The sequence below is a fragment of the Mauremys reevesii genome, linkage group 4 (assembly GCF_016161935.1).
Source record: "Mauremys reevesii isolate NIE-2019 linkage group 4, ASM1616193v1, whole genome shotgun sequence".
In the NCBI taxonomy this organism is placed as follows: domain Eukaryota; kingdom Metazoa; phylum Chordata; order Testudines; family Geoemydidae; genus Mauremys; species Mauremys reevesii.
The window spans coordinates 23,934,017-23,955,019 of NC_052626.1; the positions used below are offsets into that span (position 1 = coordinate 23,934,017).

The 21,003-nt window shown below is 41.2% G+C and overlaps 1 protein-coding gene across 7 annotated transcripts in view; it reads right to left on the minus strand.

Moving 5' to 3' along the window:
- EVL (Enah/Vasp-like) overlaps nt 1-21,003 on the minus strand; it is a 214,473-nt gene that overhangs the window by 23,196 nt on the left and 170,274 nt on the right. For all 7 annotated transcript variants that reach the window (XM_039536877.1, XM_039536878.1, XM_039536875.1 and 4 more), the window contains exons 4-5: nt 7,083-7,146; nt 1,413-1,474 (exon numbers count right to left, since the gene is read on the minus strand). In XM_039536877.1, the coding sequence (XP_039392811.1) occupies nt 1,413-1,474; nt 7,083-7,146 (126 nt within the window). The remainder of the gene's footprint in view (nt 1-1,412; nt 1,475-7,082; nt 7,147-21,003) is intronic.

Sequence of the window (21,003 nt, forward strand, 5' to 3'; positions counted from 1 at the left end):
AGAACAGAAAAGAAAAGTGAAAAGAATAAAATGGGCATACAGCAAGGAATGAAAACAAGGCAGAGTGGTTAGGAGACAAGGAATTAAAAAGTAAATGAAAGCAGAAAATAATAAATAAAAAAGGATGGTGCAGTCACGATTTTAGTGATGTCCAGATGACCGCAGCAGTCGAGAGCTGTTCCTTCCTTTAGTTCAAAGCAGTGACACACACAGCATAGGCTAGAGTTTTTGCTTTGATGTTTGTAAAGCTTCTTCTAACCCCACAAACCATCTTGAGTCAGAATTACACACATTACCTTTGTTCCAAGGACAGCGGCAAGTGACACTTTGAACATAAAGACAGGCACACAGGTTGCGTACAGCACAGAGATGCTTCCATACATGCAACAGGGCGCTCAGCTGGAAACGTCACTACCTCACATATCATGCCTACGTCAAGGTTCCTCACGGAAGCAGAGCCAGGGTTTCATTTTTTTTAACTGACACAAAATGGCACACAGTTGTGTGCACTCAAATTAGGAGCCACCGAGCATTATTCTGTATGACTGACACAGGTGACATTTTCTGTGGACACAACTGAGCTGCTTTTAAATAAAAAAAAAAGCTGAGCAAAAAACTAATCTTCCCCCCCAGATTCACACAAAAATTCTGGCTTCATTTGCACGTATTTTTTCACAGAACCAAAAGCCAGATTTTGCAGCCAGAAACTTCTCTTCCCACCACACCACTTATCAGGTTGCTAATATATTAGAAAATATTTGCGATCCGCTCAGTAAATACTTTCTCACTAAACTTACACAAGCCTCTCACCTTATTACCCCAACTAACAAACTCTTATAGTCAGATTCTCTTCTGTACACCTTGTGGAAAGCTGGAAGAGCCAGGCACAGACAGCTAATCTCTGGGTAGGAGAATCCTATAGTGCCACAGAGCCAGTAGAGTGATTCCTATGCCACTCACTCTCCCTGTGGCCGTGTAGAAAGTGTGGGTAGGCCTTTTCTGCACCCCAGCGACATCAGCCCCTTGGCACTGTGGAAAACAGCATAATTTAGAGCAGCCTTTACACTGCTCAGTCTTAAGCCGGTCTCATAGCTAGCATGGGACTGGAAGAGCACAAAGCTTTGCTTAAATCCATCTTTACATGTCCCATCTGAGTTGCGCTGTGTGCTCTGAAGTTTGGACCTTAAACTTCAGTCAAATCTGTGGAAAAAACGCAGCCATGTTCCAATTTATTAGTTTAAGTCTCTAACTGAAAATGCTTTGAAATCCCATAATGATTATAGCTATATTTAGCAGGCCAGTTATTTCTGTGATAACACATGACCACCACCAACAGCTAGAGGAGACAGGAGGGGAGAGGAATATGTTTGCATTGTTCAGAGACACATTGCATTGCATTGTTTGATACATGCCTGTGGTAGAGGTTCTTCTTTCCAGAGATTCCTGGCGCTGTTGCTGCTGCTCCATCACTTGCCTAAAACAATGGTTTTTAAAACATTCCAGTTTTATTTTTTACTCTTTTTAGAAAATGTTCTATACACTGAGATGGGCCCAAGCCATAGAGTTTGCATCTGTGGGGCATTAATCAGCCCATTATAGAAATAAAGGCTAGACCGAAAGGGCTGAGGTGAGTTGTGATCTCATTTAGTGGCGTTTCTCTTGATTTACATCAGAGAAAGTGAGATCAGAGCAAGACCCTGCACTTAGAGTATACTGCAAATACTTGTAACAGAAGCTTGTAATTTATGTGATAATTCTATAATGCAGGGGTAGGCAACCTATGGCACGCATGCAGTACGCGAGCTGATTTTCAGTGGCACTCACACTGCCCGGGTCCTGGCCACCAGTCCAGGGGGCTCTGCATTTTAATTTAATTTTAAATGAAGCTTCTTAAACATTTTAAAAACCTTATTTATTTTACATACAACAATAGTTTAGTTATATATTATAGACTTATAGAAAGAGACCTTCTAAAAACATTAAAATGTATTACTGGCACGCAAAACCTTAAATTAGAGTGAGTAAATGAAGACTCGGCACACCACTTCTGAAAGGTTGCCGACCTCTGCTATAATGGATATTCAAATGTGGAATAGCCAATGAACTTAAAGTAAGAGAGTACTGCAGTGTCTCAGATCCCAATCCAGCGCAGCTCTTAAGCATATGCTTAACTTGAAGCGGCTGAGGAATTCCACTAAAGTCAATGGGATACCTAACACGCTTAAGTTAAGCGCATACTTAAATATTGTGCTGATACGGGGCATAAGGAACGGCAGTATACCGATAAGAATGTAAAGAAACGTGATTTGTGTTTAGTGGTTGATTGTACATTGCCAACTGCTTCACACAGCTGTATAAAACAAAATTCCTTTATCACAACCGTAGAGTTTTGCAGGTGAACAAAGTATTGGACACCTGGTTGTCAGAATGATCATGTGATACTTTAAATACCACAAGCCACATTTTGTCCTCAAACTAATATTTCTTGACCGTCTCAATAAGCAATGACTACAAAATTACTCTGATTAGTTTTTAATAGCCTTATGATCATGAGCAAAGTGTTAATTTCAATACTTTCAGGTGTAAAGGTTTGCAGGATTGGGCTCTTGGTTGGGAACACATAATACAAAGCAACCTATTAGAATAGTATCAATGGTTTAATAAAGCATTCCAAAAATATTCTCCATTTTACTGAGACATGCTCTTCCCCAAATTTCCCACTAGAGGTCCTCTCTTTCACACTAACAATCCTGAAGAAATATTGTTCACTATAATTCATATAATCTCTGACCTTTCTTTGGTTAATTCAAAAAGCCGAACAGCTAAAACTAGAGTAACAGTTAGCTATTTTAGAATCTACATGGATATGAATTATATATTTCAACAACACTTAGATGTGACTCAAATTGTGGAAGGAAATTATATTTATATTATTACACACAGAAAAGAATGTTATATTTGCAAAGTCAGGCACTCAAAAGTCAAAAGCACTTAATTTGGTCCTCTTGTGTATATGCATTATGATACTGTCTATAATTATATAATCACATAATATATTTTCCACAGGACCCCAGCCTCATTCTATGTACAATCAAGTAACCTTAACTATAGGGGGTGCTACCAGCTGTGCCTATGATGAATTAATACGCAGTGGCAGCTTTAAATAGGTTTTCTCTGTTATATTTTATATGCATTGTATTTTAAAATGCATATCTATTTGATTTACTGTGGATTTTTACTATATGTAACAGACATGTCCAGAAAAATTACCTTAGGGTATGTACAAATAAAGTTAAATGCTTTAATTTGCATGATAGACATTCCTATATTTTAGGCTCCAATTCAAAAGCAATGGATTGGCCCATCCATAATTAGGATTATTCATTGTGCAGTGATCAATCTTGTACTAGATTCACAATAGAAACCTGGCATGTAACTCCTCCATATAAAGTCACCCTGGAGGAGTTACATGCCAGGTTTCTATTTTGAATCTAGTATAAGACTGATCATGGCAAAATGAATATATATAGTATGGAATGGTGCAATTTTTGGAAGACCAGTAAGGGCACACGGAAATTATACTGTAAGAGATGGAGTCCGGGCAGTATGTTGCATGTTCCACTGAGGTCCCAGTGCTGGGCTGAAGTGAAAAATCTAGCAGAAACTTCTCTCCCTAAATGTTCCCACAGCTGGAGGGGGAGCTTGGCCCGGCTGGGAACTGCAAGTCTGAATATACTCCCAAGGGAGGGACCCAATGCAGACACTTGAATTTCAGGCTGGCCTTGGCTGTCTCTGGCCAGCTGTACCCTACATGTGTTAAGGGCTCAATCCTATAAACATTTATTTATGTGAGCAGACCTTACACACATAAATCGTCACATTTATATCAATGGAACTAAGGAAAGATTATTTATGTGAGTAAAGATTTGCAGGAGAGGGCCTTATGAACATAGTAAGCGCTACTGATACAAGTATGGTACTACTCAGTATGAACAGAGGTAGCCAGATTGGGCCCTGTGACTTTAATCCATGTTGTGTTTAAAATAGTCAAATCAAATCTTTTAAACATTTTGCATTGTTTTTCTCATCTTCATTTTCCTGCCCACATGAAAGTTTAGGATAAGATTTTCAAAACGGAAACACCTACAGTTAGGCCTTTGGCTGCTCTCACTATGCTGGCATAGTTGAAGCAGAAACTCTCCCCTAGTGTAGACACACTTATAAAAGTCCATCTACTGGCGCAGCCAATTCTGGTTCAGTAACTGCACTAGGACTTTTACCAGTATAACTATGTTGGTTAAAAAAAACCACATCCCTTACTGACATAATTATGCTGGTAAAACTTAAGTGTAGAGCAGGTCTTAGGCTCCTAAGTCTATATTTAGGCACTTACATTTGTGGCTTCATTTTCAAAAGTTCTGAGCACCCATCCACTCCCATTGACTTAGACCGTACCTATACAATGAGCTCTTTACTGGTATAGGAGTACAGCTGTACTATACTGGCAAAGTGCGCCTAGTGTGGATGCAGCTATATCAGCAAAGCTATGCTCTGTACAGTTAAAGTAAAAACACCCCTGCAACAAACACAACAGGGCTATATCACTAAAAGTGCAGTTTTGTTTGTATAGCTGCATCTACAATAGGGATTTCTGCCAGCACAGGGATCACACACCTCTTCCCATCCCTGACCAGCATGGCTATGCTGGCATATGTCTGCAGTGCAGACATAGCCTTCAATGAGAACAGGATTAGGCTCTTATTGTGCATGGCATATTTCATACAAAGCACTGCAGAAAACACTCATATTCCCTGCATCTCTCTGAACCACCACCAGCATACTGGTGCACATCAGGGAGTCTCCTCTATGAACTTTCTGATAGTTGAACAGTCCCAAAAATAAATCTTGACAATCTTGAAGGAAACAGTCTCTCCCTCTGTCCTTCTTTAATATTGATGTGGAAACATTTATTAAATCTAAAGTCTTTTCTATGGGCCACATCCCCCACATGGCAAATCCACATAAGGACCAGGCAGGACGTTGCAAGGACCAGACAAAATTGTACTACTTGTGCTTAGTGGAGAGTAGCAATGAATCTGGCCCACTTGTTTAAAGAAATTTTTGCAACCTTCTACTTTAAAAATAACACCTTGGCAATAACCCTTTCCCTAAATTCTTAGAGTTCTGTCCTCTGTTGGTGAATATCGGGGTAGCGCCATTGACTTCAGTGCTCCAGCATACACCAGCTGAAGATCTGACCCAATCATTCTTTGTCACCTATGTTATGGCAGAATGTAACTGCAAGCCTACTTAGTGGTGTTCATTGTATGGAACAGACTGCACGCCTGCATGAGGACTGGGGAGATGGGACAGACAGCCTTCTCCTCTTGTCTACCTGCCCACGGTCTAACTGGGGAGCACAGGTGCTACTAGCCACAGCGTCAGCCTCCATAACATTGGTGGAATGAGGAGAAGGATACAGCCCTGACTCTTCACTCTGGTCAGCAGAGTTGGCCTAGTGTGAACAGGAAGGGGGTGCTCCTGCTCCATTGTGCCTTCCCTAATTCCCCAGGAGGAATTCTGGCTGAATCCGCATGTCACATCAAAAATTAGCATTACAGTTTGGCTGTGGGTGATGTATGCAACAAAATGCAACCTAAGCGTAATTTCTTTTGGATGTCAGTATGCAGACACGCATACAGTCAGAGACAAGGCAGTATAGGAGGCAGAAAACAACAATAGCCTATAAGCCATGATACTCATCTAGATCAGGACTCTTATTTGGAGGCACCAGACACAAAGGGTCAAATTCATTACCAGGAACGTATACTGCCAATAGCATGGGCACTATGCAATATGATCTGCTACTGCTAAGAACTGATCCAATACAGGAGCATATAAAGCTCTCTTATTAAGCTTAAGAAAAAAGCACACTAAAACATGATGCAGATTTTTTTAAAACTGGTGTTATCTGTATCTCTGGATAGCAGTATATCTTATTCTTGCCTTTTAGTTGAAAAAAATATCTGGGGTTTGAGCTCTTTACTAGTTAGTAACTAAAAATCACTGTAGATAAGCCAGAATCATGCCAGAATTTAGCTGTATAAAACAACAAAAAAGTTAAATATGGAAAAAATGGCATCTATTAGCAAAGGTGTCCTGCTTTCTATGCATTGACTGCACATAAAATATAAAATCATGTTAATTCACTAAAATTAAGTAGTTTGAACTCACCAAGTATTTTCAGAATAATGATATTCAGAGTATAAAATGATCATTACTAAGGGAGCCAAGTGCTGGTTAAAGCAGTTTGGCTAGTGATTTTTAAGTATAATAATGAGCCGGTAGAAGGTTTCTCCTTTGATGTGTGTGAATGCATGTGTATGCGTGTACATAAATCACACACACAGATGCCCCACTATTGTGGAGTCAGGAATGGTTCTGTTTGGGAATCAGGGGCGGCTCTAGATATTTCGCCGCCCCAAGCACGGCGGCATACCTCGGGGGGCGCTCTACCGGTCGCTGGTCCCACGGCTCCGGTGGACCTCCCGCAGGACCAGCGGACCCTCCGCAGGCACGCCTGCGGAATGTCCACCAAAGCCGCAGGACCAGCGGACCCTCCTCAGGCATGCCGCCCTCCCGGCGACCGGCAGAGCGCCCCCCCGCGGCATGCCGCCCCAAGCACGCGCTTGGCGTGCTGGGGCCTGGAGCCGCCCCTGTTGGGAATCCAGGGTGTACATGGGACAATGGGGACTCTGCCCATTGGAGATATGCGGTGTTCAATTTGTGTGCTGGAACCAGAAGATATTTCCTAATTTAAATTTTTTTTTTTTATAAACCCTTAACAAATAAAAGAGTAACTGTGGGACACTACAGAGTGCTAAGTCTGACCAATTACAGGTACAATCAACCTGAATGTGACCAAATCAGGGCCAGATTTTGCAAATGGATATACACAAGCAAACCTCTCTGCCATGGCAGAGCCCCACGGACTACAACTGCATGATTGGGGCCATAATTAGTATAATTAAAATATAAAATCATTTGAATCTAATACATTCTTTTCAAAATTTATTTCTTACCTTCTCTGCACTTCCATTTCATCTGGAGAGGGTCCATTCTGAACCTGGCGCTGTATGGTTGGACCTATGTAAAATACAACAAATGATAATTAGCAAAGCAAATGCAGTGACCACATTGCTCCCATTTCTGAAACACAGCGCTGTCCACCGACTCCTTGCGCACACCTACTAAGAGAGATCAGTACAAAGATTCAAGGAGCAGGTTTTCTACCCTTGATTCATTTTAACATACACTGAGTCAGATGCTGAGCAGGTGTAGTAAATCACTTCCGTTCCATTGAAAGAAACTGGCCAAATATCAGCATGTTGGAACGGATCTATCAAATAATTCATAGGCGTTGGAGATAATATACTGTAATTGTGCTGGATCTGCAGACCTGCAACGTTCGAAAGGATAATGTGGTACAACTGTCAACCATCCTATTAGGCTGCACAATTTTAGTTTCTACAGAGTTTAAACCAGGCCTAGTTGGATCAGGCTATTTTCAACCTATCCTTTGCTGCATACACTGTGCAAGTTCTATGTGTGGAACTTCCACGGTTATCCAGTATGCAGAACGAGTACAGAAGGGTGATAGATATCAAAGGACAAGAAATCCACCGCATGGATCAGAGAGAGCTCTGTGCCTTCAGAGGGCTGCTCAGCTTCACTTCGCTGTTCTCTCATGCCCACCATTCATAAATGCAACCTCAACGGCACTTACTGATTTATAGAAATCAGTGGACAAATTTAGGAGGTGATGTAAACAGTAGTGTAAATTCCATATTGGTAACTCTGCATAGGTCAGTGAGAGTGAATGTAAGCTGGTGCCTCTGAAGTACGAAGCTGGCAGAAGGGCAGTGTTAAAGCAGGAAAAAGCAACCAAGAGGATGTGAGACTATGTAAGATAAGGCAGGTCTGTTACAGGCCTTGCTTTTCCTTCTCCAATCCTGACTGTCCACTTTCCCAGAAGGAGTTACGCCAAGTTAAATCCTCACTCACATACGCTGATTTACCACATTTAATTTATGTCTCAATTTAGGTCACATCTCTGCATTTGGTCCTAGCAGTTCAATCTGCTTCTTGGACATCTTTATTAAGTTCACTGGTGTTTACATGTTATTTTCTGAGAGGAATAAAAATAAACAAACATAATTATTAATATATGCTCTATTAAATTCTATGGGTGAAATACTGGCCCCATTGAAATCAATGGGTGATGCTTACAGAACGCTATTAAATGCTCCGGGAAGTCTCCTTAGAGGGAACATTTTGAAATAACTTGGCATAAAGTGCCTAATGCACAGAATCATTATGGACTATGGGCTTGTAAAAGTTCAAATGTAAAGGTTCAGCCTTTTCCGAGTTATCCTCCAAGACAGTCAGAACAAAATGTTTACGATCAGTTTATTTATTTTTATATACACATATAGAACTCAAAGATTGCTGAGATCTCTTAGATTTTCTTTTTTTTTTTAAATGTCCCATTTGGCAGAGACAAAGCAATGAAAAGGTGAATATTTTAGAAAGTTGTAAGTGTATGAAAAAAAGATGGTATAATGGAAATTGATTAGCAACCTTAACTACAGCAGTCTGTACTACTGACAGCAATAATATATTGTGGATGGCTGAGTGTCCATATTTGCATATTCCAGATATAAACACACACAGAGTTTACATAATGTACATAATGGGATGATGTGGCATAAGAGTTTTATAGGCCTGAGTTTTTGATGATCACTGACAGGAGTAAAAGCCAGGAGTGAGTTAAACGGGGCATCAAAGGTTTTATTGGCACCCATTTAGCTCACCTCACATAATCATGTACTTTCCTAGGACACAGTAGATTCTACTGAAAAATTATTTTATAAGAGTTTAAAAACTCTTTTCTCTGGTACTATTTTTCTCTGTTTGTAAAGACAGGTTTCCTTAGTGCCATTAACCCAACTGTGCTCAAGGATTCAGAGGCCATGTCTACCTGCGGCTGGCCTGTGCTGACCGACTCAGGCTCGCGGGCTCAGGCTGTAGAGCTGTTTCATTGCTGTGCAGACTTCTGGGCTCAGGCTGGAGCCTGAGGTCTGGGACCCTCCCACCTCACAAGGTCCTAGAGCCTGGGCTGCAGCCAGAGTGCGGAAGTCTTCACAGCACTGAAACAACCCTGCAGCCCGAGTCGGGTGGCATGGGCCAGCCGCTGGTTTTAGTTTGCTGTGTAGATATACCCAGAGGGAGACAAAATCAAAAACTCTTAGCTTTTCTGTAACTCATATTGCTGTGATTTTAAGGGCCAATCTCTCACAACTTGCTAGAGCTAGAAACTATGGCAAAGATTTTCTGAAGAGTGAGTGCCTTAAATGTTGATGTCACCGAGACACTTTAAAGGGGCCTGATTTTCTGAGAGTGGGTGCTCAGCACTTTGTGATAAACAGGCTGATTTAAGGTGTCTCAAATTGGGCAGCCAAAACCGAGGCATACACGAACACTAGTCATTTCTGAAAACCTTTCCCCAGAGCTGCATTCCATTAGAAAGCCGGTGGAGAAGGGAGGGGAATTCTTCGCTTCAAACAGGATCAATTTCCCATTCGTTAAATCTGTTACTAATGCAGGACTGGATATTCCCTGTCCTGGGCTTTTGGCTAGTGTAATTTTGTGGGAAATGCCACAATTTCCAGGGAACAAAATAAAAACATAATGTGGAAAGGATGCTTTTGGTTTTGAAGAGAGCCTTATGGAAAGCTACTAGGATACTTTGGGTGTTAGAAACAGACCTGATGGAGATAGATTAGTGGGCAGAGCACATGCGAGGTGTCCAAGGTACAAGATAAATGCAAGTTATCACATGGTTCTACAGGTTAACACACTGATCTCATCATGGTATTAATGCTAGCAATACACCCAAACAGCAAAATTTGGATCTGGATCTAAACTTTTACACAATTTTACCGGGTTTGGATGAAAGATATGGTACCATCCATAAAGTTTTGTTATGGATCCAAATTTCCCTCTAGCTCAGGGATGCTGGTGATTTGGATCCAGGTTTTAAATTCAGAAACTCTCTCTAGATATATACACATCTGTTATATGTTTCATTAAACATTCATTTGGCTGCAGACATTCTAGGGGTTATGGTTAGATTTTCAGAGGCCCTTGTAGCCTTCATCAATTAACAGGACTCCACCTTGGAAAGCCCTGGTGAGATTCGACGGTAATACTAACAAGGAAATTTCACTTGGGGGAAAAAACCAGACTATCATGCTAACTTCTGCATTCTAATTGGCAAAATGAATGAGAACACATGCAGGTTCAGGCTAAGTGCCAATGTTCATGCAAGCCTGAGAGAAAGAGTGAGGGTGAGAGACAGCAGAAACAACTGCACCTCCTCGAGAATAAACTGAGTCCGGATACCCAGAAATGGTTAATGAACACTGCATTAATCTGGTACATCAGCAAGAATCTTCTTCTGAAGTTAGCTGCCGATGCAAACTAAATAACATACCCTGTTTGGCTAACATGTACATTTGTAGTACAGAAGAAAACCAGGATCAGACCGTATCAAAATCAAACCAAACAAACAAAAAAATCCCAGAAAAGAAGCCAATTTCTTCTTTCTTTTCTGCACAATTTTGCATTGGCTTCAGGTTTTAAAGAAGTTGTAACTATTTGTGGAAAGCAGGTTGCAGAAATTCTTCTACGTCTGGTATGGAGCAATCCGATTTGCAGGTTGGGCTGAAACTTTCTGCCAGATGAACATCTAGCAAGTTGATTCTACCTGCATATCAAGTAGGTACTCAGAAGCATACAATTCTGCAAACATACGTGCTTAACTTTGACTCATGTTTTTAGTTATGCACATAGGTGTTTGCAGGGTTGGGACCACAATTACATCAACTGCACTCTGGAACCTGGGATAATTTTAGAGAGCAAATTGCACCTGTCACAAATAACAGGCTCTTTATTCAGGCAGATACTTCGAGTTAAAGAAGATGAGATCGGTGAACCACACACAGAAACTTTATGAGCGTTAGCTAATACAAACAAATATAATTGAATCAGAAAAATTAATAAACATAAGTATAAGAATCAGATAAGAAAAGTGGTTTCCTGCATTTTTCATTCTTACAATCTCATATTGTTCATACTTACAACTTTATGGGGACCATTTGAAGTAACAAGGTCAGTGGAGAGCCCTGGCATGACCATACTACTATGGCTTTTGCCATTCTGTGTCATCCCTGGTGGTTCACTTTGGACAGAAAAGTAAATGGAGAACATCATAATAGGACGAACTCACCAGTAATAATCAGGTGTTACACCTCTTAAGTCATACATTTACATATCAGTGACCACAGTTAACTAAGTCTCAGCCCGGGCTGGCACCAGCGTCCCAAGCATGTGGTTGGGGCGGCACTTTTCAAGGGACAGCACTTCGGCCCTTTTTTTTTTTTTTGCTTGGGGCGGCAAAAGACCTGGAGCCGGCCCTGGTTTCAGCCCCTGTCCATAAGTAGCTTTTCAGGTAACCATAATTAGGGGTTCCGGTTGTTGCCAGAGGGTAGAACAGGGGTAGGCCACCTATGGCACGTGTGCTGAAGGCGGCACGCGAGCTGATTTCCAGTGGCACTCAGTCCACCAGTTCCTGGCCACCAGTCCGGGGGGCTCTGCATTTTAATTTAATTTTAAATGAAGCTTCTTCAACATTTTAAAAACCTTATTTAGTTTACATACAACAATAGTTTAGTTATATATTATCGACTTATAGAAAGAGACCTTCTAAAAACATTAAAATGTATTACTGGCACGCGGAACCTTAAATTAGAGTGAATGAATGAAGACTCGGCACACCACTTCTGAAAGGTTGCCGACCTCTGGGCTAGAGCGAGGTGCATTGATATATTTGCATCAGCATCAACCTTTCCCAATATTCCCAGTGCGTCAATGCGGGTAACTGTGAGGGTACATGTCGCTCAAAACCCACCTATGATTTGGTTATTTTCCATCTTAATCCAATCTTGCTGTTAACATGTTTACAACAGGGCACTTATTGCTAAATACTATAACCCTAGCTCAGTGGCTCTCAACCTTCCCAGACTGATATACCCCTTTCAGGAGTCTGATTCATCCTGCGGATCCCCAAGTTTCACCTCACTTAAAAATTACTTGCTTTCAAAATCAGACATAAAAAGACTGAAGTGCCACAAGACACTATTACTGAAAAATTGCTTACTTTCTAATTTTTACCAATAATTACAAAATAAATCAACTGGTATATAAATATTGTGCTTACATTTCAGTGTATAGTATATAGAGCAGTATAAACAAGTAAGAAATGTTAGTTTGTACTGACTTTGCTAGTGCTTTTTGTGTAGCCTGTTATAAAAAGATGCAAATATCTAGATGAGTTGACATACCCCTTGGAAGACCTCTGTGTTCCCCCAGGGGTACATGTACCCCTGCTTGAGAACCACTGGCCTAGGTCACTTATGCTAAGTCTTGACGCTTCTTACGCTAACAAAACTGTAAACTACTAGGCATCCCTAGGCTGCAGCTTATTGGCACACCTACACCTTAATATGAATATTCATAATGTATGGTCCCCTACTTGCGTTTTAGCTAGACTGGCATCACTCATAACTAATAAAAGCACTTTTATACACAATATCTGAATGAAGCTCGCCTTGTAACCTCTCCAGAATCAGGCTAGGCTCACAGGTCAATAGCTGACACACATTTGTAGATGCAAACACGTGGCCAGGTTTTAAAAATCTATCCCTTTATCTCAAAAATCATACTATGTAGCTCCAGCCCTTCAAGTATGGAACAGACTGAAGTGAATTCTGCCAACTCTAATTTAAATTTCTTTTTTGCTTAATTATGTTAATATAACTTGATTTCATCTCCTCAATGAGGGCTCTATATCCCTCTGTTCTGTACATTAAAACCCCCTTACATTATTTTTACATATAGCAGGGTCTCTTATTTAAGATCCTAGCTAAAGAGTTTTAATTGGCATCATGTTTTCTTTTATTTGTTAACTGTGTAATGTGCTTAAAATGAAGATGTTTTATTCCTCATTAAAAACACGTATCTGTTGAAACTGACAAATTCTCTATAACATCTTAAGAAATGTCCTTCTCCACACATGCAAAAGAAAAAGTCAGATGGGAAGAAGTTATTCAGGATTTAAGCAAACAACTGACATTCTCTCTCTCCATAAAGGTGGTGTGGAATTTACATGTATATTAATTTAAAGGGCCAGATGGTCATTTCAGATGCTCAGTGTACACTGCCACGGAGCTCAAAAAGTTCCACTAGTTCTCTGTCAGATGTCTTGGGATATTGTGACAATTAATGCTGTAAGTGTAAGATTAGAATGTGTCTGCAATACAGAGTTAAGTTCTCAGATAGAAATCCCTGCACTATAGGATAATGTAGGAAAATCTTTGGAGAGAAAAAGATCCTCCTCTGCTTTAAATGTTTTCCAACATAAACTTTTATTCCTTTTGCTGCACAGGTTAGTTCTCTTTTGCATAAAAAGTTTGTGTTTGACCCAATATCCCCCTCAAGCTGCTTTTAATAACATGCAGTGCTTTTGCTGTTATTGAATTTTGTAAAAGAATTACATTTTTGCAGTGGTAGCATGGAACTGACTTGATCACTGAGATGCATAATATGTCACTGACAGTGACGGCCAGCAAGGAAGTGTCAGCATGGAATGACTTAATCCCCTATGCTCCTCTGCTCCACTCTATGGCAAGGCGGTGCACAGAGGAAACATGACTATGTAAAACTCTGCAGAAATTCCATACATCCCACTAGATGTGTGGCAAGAGAGGGGTATGCTTAGCAGTGAAAGATGAAATTGGACTGGGTGGCTTATTTGTCTCCTCTCTCCTGCAAAATAAAAAGACTGCAGAATGATATTAAAATTTGCGGAAAGATAATGCTGCTCGAACCAGCATTAATGCTTGCTACATACCCTAGTCACAGGGTTCACCCTAGCCAGGGGCAGCATGGATTCCAGGTCTGCATTACTGCCAAATCTGGAGAGTGGGGGTAGGCAGTGGTCTGGACATGAGAGTTGAGGGAAAGTCCCTCAGAGGGGCTATCTTGGGATAACTGGGGATATTGAGCTCTGAGGCTTTTGCTGCCATGGCATCCCCACCTACTGGTGTAGACCATGGAGGGGGAACATACCAACTCAGTTTGTTCCCCTCCACTTCCCCCACTGCCTCCCTTAAAAGGATTATAGACAAGCATCACCAAATAATTCCAGCTCTGATCTCCTTATATAGGCAGAAATGGCTGTTTTCTAGGGTAATGAGAAACCTTCATTGCAAAACTGACAAAAATTCATCCAATTTTGTTCAAAACCCAACATTTAGGCCAGGTTTTCCAATAAGTTTACAAACCTGGGCTGAGCTTCTGGTAAACCTGGCGGGATTATCATGGGAAACTGTGGTTCTGGAAGAGTTTTGCTTCAAGTCTGAATTCCTTGCAAACCCCTGCAAACCAAAGTCTGATTAAAAGTTTGGAAGGGTCTTACAATCCACAATGGTGGAGTCACACTGCTCTAGTGCTCTCCTCATCCCTGGTCTTGTTTTTGTTTTCTAATGTGCTCTGCCAAAGCTCACACAAATGTTGAAGGCAGGGATTATTTTAACAACAGCCTGATTTTGATTTCGTATGTGCATGTGCTGCAGGAGACAGATCACAGCCAATAGCTTAAATTGAAATATCTGCATTTAACTGCTCACATTTTCATGTGCTTTTTAAATATGAGCAGACATGAGCAATGAATGCAGCTGGTAACGACAACCCCATATAAACATCCCTCAAGTTGCAATGTGATTTACCTCCTATCCTGACAGCTTTTGGGAACACCCCCTGCCAGTGTGACTGAATACAATCACCATAGAATAGGGTTGGAAGAGACCTCAGGAGGTCACCTAGTCCAATCCCCTGCTCAAAGCAGGACCAATCCCCAACTAAATGATCCCAGCCAGGGCTTTGTCAAGCCTGACCTTAAAAACCTCTAAGGAAGGAGATTCCACCACCTCCCTAGGTAACCCATTCCAGTGCTTCACCACCCTCCTAGTGAAAAAGTTTTTCCTAATATCCAACTTAAAGCTCCCCCACTGCAACGTGAGACCATTACTCCTTGTTCTGTCAAAAGGGAATTAGGTTAGTCAGGAACCCTTCAGTTCCTACACTGTTTCAGTTTCATAGCTGCTGCAATCTACGTTTTTATCAATTAATTCAGGAGATATATTGCTGGTGTCTGATGTTTCCATGCCTCTTTGCTTTGTAATAATGTATTGCATTTTATATGAACATCTTGTGACTGAGCTCTAGGCCTATTTTTGGGTGTACAGACACTGGAAAATTTCCATATTAATTTTGTTCCCCATTTTTTTGATGACAATTACCCATAATATTTCCTGACCCAGAAAACATTTGCTGTTTTCACATCAGTTCCTGACACTGGCTGGTTTCTTCCTCATCAGCCTTGGCCCTACGTGCTATTGATAGTCCCAGCAGCACTGCGTCTGGCCTAGTTATAATTTAACTGAATGCAACTGCCGGGTGCTGACGCTGCTCGCCACCTTTTGTACAGCTTTCGCCTTTTCCCTGACTGAACTAACAGGGCTTGAATGGGAACTCTCTGCAGTATAATACTGTTACCAAGGTTATTCTGACTGTGGGTCTTACTGTGTATTTTTGCCGATTTCTATTGAACTTTTGTTGAACTTTGTCAGTAAAACCTGGCTATTTCATTACCCCTGCACTTTGCCATTGCAGGGGGAAGAGATATTGTTATTGTTTTGACTCAGAAAACTAGTCCGTAAATGAGATCAAAGCTAGATAGCTGTTACTGAGAGAAATTATGTGCTACTGCTTGCATTGACTCTGAATGGACAGCCTTTGCAGGAAGGAGCCCTCTTACTGTTGTCTGTGGGAACAACCCACAATTTCAAGCAGTGTTTTTCCTAACGCAGTTTTTGTATTCTTCTCTTTTGTGCATGTTTACTGATGCAAGCGCTACCTGATCCTGGACATACTTACGAAAACAGCAAACCACAATCATTTTTCTGAACATCCATGAACCTGGGTTCAGAGAAACAGGAACTCTCATTTAAGCCAACCATAGTTTTGCCTAGAGCTGGTCAGGAAACAGATTTTCTGTTCTCAAAGAATTTCAAGATTTTGGGATTTTGTTTGGTCTAAAATCAGGATAAAAATGCAAAATTTTGATTTTTTTTTTTCAAAACAAAATTCCCCCACAAAAAAAAGTTTTAACATTTTCAAAAATGCTTTCCCCTCCCCCCCATCTTTTTTTCTGAACAAAATTTCATCCAAATCGATAAAATGTCACAAAATGTTTTGGCTTTGTCAAAACAGCATTTCCCCAAGGGAAAACTGCTTCAATGAGAATTTTCCCAACTGCTCGAGTTTTGACACGGATTTTTGCAAGTCAGCCCAGCAACTTCACAGTGGGGCCTCCACACCAATACCGACTATGCAGGGGATGGATCACTGTGCCAGCAAAACACAGACAGTGTGGCAAGAGTGGTCATAGTGGTGGGCTAATGACAGGGTCATGGGATCCACATATAAATGAATATAGTGGCCCTAGTTCACCACACAAGTGGCACTGGAGGATTGAAGCCAATGGGCTCAAGCAGCAGCTGCACAGGTGCTATGCTGCAGGCCCATGCCCAGGACCTGGGTTGGGGGCTGGATTTTGTCTCCCCAACCACAGCCTCTTCACTTCTCCTGAGAAGCTGAGAGGAATTACTTCCTATCTAGGCTTTAAATTGGCCCCTTCACTGTGATATCGGAACACCTCAAACACAGCACTTTAGCCAAGGCTAGTTGAGACTGGAGCATGGATGAGAGCAAGCTGGCTGAGCTTCAACCAGACAAGACTGAGGTGATGATGGTGAGTTGGCGGAAGCAGCTGGAGGAGATGGAAGAGGTAAGATCAGTCCCTTTGCCTGAGAGAGTATGTCCACCCTTAGTTACTAGGGTTTACAACTCAGGGGTGATTTTAAATAAATAAATAATATAAAAAAATAATTGGAGATATACCAATCTCCTAGAACTGGAATGACCTTTCAAGGTCATTGAGTCCAGCCCCCTGCCTTCACTAGCAGGACCAAGTACTGATTTTGCCCCAGATCCCTAAGTGGCTCCCTCAAGGATTGAACTCACAACCCTGGGTTTAGCAGGCCAATGCTCAAACCACTGAGCTATCCTTCCCCCCAAGACCCAAGCTGCTGTTGATGAGCATACTACAGCAATGACCTAATCAGATTTTTACCATCTGCCTTTGTCCAAGAGGTTGGAAACTTTCCTTTCAGATGTGGACTTTGCCATTATTACCCATGCATGTGTTCCTTCCAGATTAGATGATTGCAATATACTCTACATGAGACTACTCCTTAAAACCATTTGGAGACTGAAGCTGGTACAGAACACAACAGCTCACTTACTGAGCACTGCATCTTGAGCGAGCACCCGACATCAGTGCTTTGGGATCAGCATTGGCTTCCCATCAGTCTCTGGATGGAGGTTAAGGTGTTGGTTATGACCGATTAAGCCCTAGGGATGGCTTACCTGGGGGACAGTCCGGAGACAGCCTTTCTCCCCGTGCCATACTGCTGCAGCTGAGGTCAGCATGGGCCTGGGCTGGATCCCCCTCATTATTAAAGAGAAGGGTTGGCTGGCAGGGCATTCTCTCTGAGGACTATAGATCCTGTTCCCCACTAGACTGGAAACAGCCCAAATTTGGCGACCTTCCAGACATGCTGCAAAAAGTCATCTGTTTGATGGGTTTTTTGGAGACTGCTCTCTAGAATGATGAAAGGAAGCTTTTTTGTAGGTGGCTGGCTGGCAGAGTTCCATTCTGTATTATTTTAATGCTGCTGGGGCTTTGTTGTAATATTAATAATGTCACAGGGTACCTAAGGTTTTGTCTAGGTGTCTTCTTTTTATTATGTAAATCAAAATTATACTGAGACAATAGACAGGCAACTTACATACATTAAAACAAATACTGAATTGATGCTTGCTTCCCTAATTGCTTTTAAATAACGTCGCAGGGTAGAACTTGATTTTACAGAGCACTTTTCATATAGAATAAATACTATAATGTAATCATCTACACATCTGTGGCACTTTCCCTCTCAGGATGACAAAGCACTTTACAAGCGTTAAAGTAGCTTCAGCAATCCTGAGTGCAGAAAAAGTTAAATGACATACTCAATGTTATACTAAGGCCTCATCTACTCAAGAAAGTTTGCCCCAGTTTAATGACAGGTGTGATTTTAAACTCATTTAGTTAAACCAGTACAAAAGGTTGTGTGGATACTCTTAATTTGGTTTAAACCAGACTTACTTCAGTTTAGTTTAGGCCAATTAGAAATCAGTTTAAGCTAACTCAAAGCAAACCCATTTTAAACTGAAATAAGAGTGTCCATAGAGGTGTTTGCATCAGTTTAACAACCGTCTTAAAATCTGATTTAAATTAAACCTGTGCAATTTTCTCATGTAGACAATACCTAAGGCAGAGACAAAGCTGAGAATACAAAGCCTGCAGCCCTATCTGGCAGTTCCCCACTCTAACCACGATATTGCATCCTTTGCAAGTGCAAATGTACACACAAGTGTGTGTACAGTTTTATTAAAAAAAGGCGCATGAAAGGATCCATTGTTTGAAAATATGGCTCCTAATGTGCTAAAAGCTCAAAGAGTATTGGGCGCGAGAGCAATTCTAGATGTTCAAAAAAGGAGAATCCCACAATAAAGAAATAATAGTGAACATACCAGCAAGTTATTGGCCTAGTGTGTTCAACTGCCAGAAGAAAGAACAAGGAGTACTTGTGGCACCTTAGAGACTAACAAATGTTTTTGGGCTTATGAATATTAAATCTGTTGTGATAGATACACACACAGTAAGGTAGGTATTAAAACAATTATCAGTCATTGTCCTGGCATAGGAATTTCTAGTCCTATACATTAGTGGTTTAATTAATTAGGTAGAAGAGAAAATCATGAGGGAACCTGTGAATTTTGTTTGCTGTGGACACAATAAAGATGCTTCTGTGATAAAGTAGATCCTGAAACTAAGCAGATGTAGGTGCTCTGTGGTAAGAGAGACTATTCATATTTAATACATTAGGGACACTGGTCAAGCCCACTTCATCCTAGCAGCATCTGCCCAGTCAATATGAGGTAGGGTTACCTCTCACATAAGTGTCAAGCAGCTAAAACAGGACTGCAAAGAATACAGAGGAAGATTGTGCTCTCACCTAAACTGGTACAAATCTAGAGTTCTTCCAGTTCCTGAAGTCAATGGAGTGACTCTGGATATACATCAGTGCAACTGAAATCAAAATTTCCCCCACCGCAGAAGGCAAAGTTTTTGGTGGTTCTGCACCTTCTGTGACACTTGTCTTCATTAACCTCCCCTCCCCCAGAAGAACTAGTATTAAGAAACACAATTTTCCTGTCCATTATGCTGCAAAAGGACAGTACTAGATTTGTCATTGTATATTACTGGACATGAAAACCACTGTATGGACACAGCCCTTTACGAAACTGGCCAGGGCCTGATTCTGTGCTCGTACTGTATAAAAGGGAGTAGATCCATCGAAGTAAATGGAGTTATATTGGTGTGTGGTAGCAGAATCAGGCCCACTGTGTGCATAAGCTGTAAAATAGTGAGGGATTGGTGAGATGAATGCAGAAAACACATTCAGCACAGTTCATAGAAAGGTGGAACCGGAGCATCCCAGGAGTATTATTTTGCTGTGTAAAGCCCTGAGCCAGAAACAAATAATTCAGCAACTGTTCAATTATGTCCTAATGAAATACAGGCTAATACAGGCTTGCCACCTGTTACTAGAACACTGAGCAGCAGAACAACAGTTAGCAACTCCTTCCTGCTAGGAAGGGAGGCTGAAACTTTGCTACATTTATAGAAATGCCCTTGTTTCCATAGACGGCTTTAATGGAACATAAGCACCTCAATCAGTTAAATGTTAAAGTTACATTTATGGCAGGACCATCAAAAGGTTCCTAAGAGAAGTTTACTAAATGATAGATTGTGAGTGTTTAGCCTATGGAAGACCTTCTCCTTTTAAAAAACAAAGTCACTCTGCTCTGGTTAATTAATTCTGGGACGAGGGCTCCTTTGGATCTGGCTTCATGAACACATCCACAGAAGAAGGCAGTGGCACAGGAAGCCAGTAATATCAACATAAAGGGTTCAGAAATCATAAGTCAGGCCCCACAATCATGAGACTGGCTTAAAACTCATGCGATTTTAAAGAAAGAATATTTTGGTTGTTTGTATTTCTCTTTAGGGTTCATGTTTTCAAGCTGTTTTCCTGCAATGAGGAATGCTAGAAATGTTTTTTTTTTTAAACGAAAGTTGTTCCTCCTGTATTTGCTTTAAGAAAAACAGAAAACGTGCAATAAAATCAAGAGAGCTGGCAACACTCAGAGCCTTCCCTTCCCTTCCTCTATATGGAGGACTGGCCCAATCAAGGAGCCCAAGTAAGTCTAGCGCAGGGGTTCTCAGGATAAATTTTTTGGTGGCCTCAGAGTGCGGCCACCAACTCTGGCTGGTGGCTGCTTTCACACTTTTTCCTAAAATACTTAATTAACTTAAGCAAACCCAAACACATATGTGCATATACACGTCCAAATCATTGTAATTTATTTATTGCTAGCTGGTAAGTCTTTTGTGAAAAGTGATATTAACAAACATACAAGTATCATGCATCCGACAAAGTGGGTATTCACCCACGAAAACTCATGCTCCAATACGTCTGTTAGTCTGTAAGGTGCCACAGGACTCTCTGCTGCTTATACAAGTATCAGTTTTAAGCCCGGGATGGAGGGTCGGGGGAGGCAGCAGGGGCCAAGAGTGATGGGGGTGGT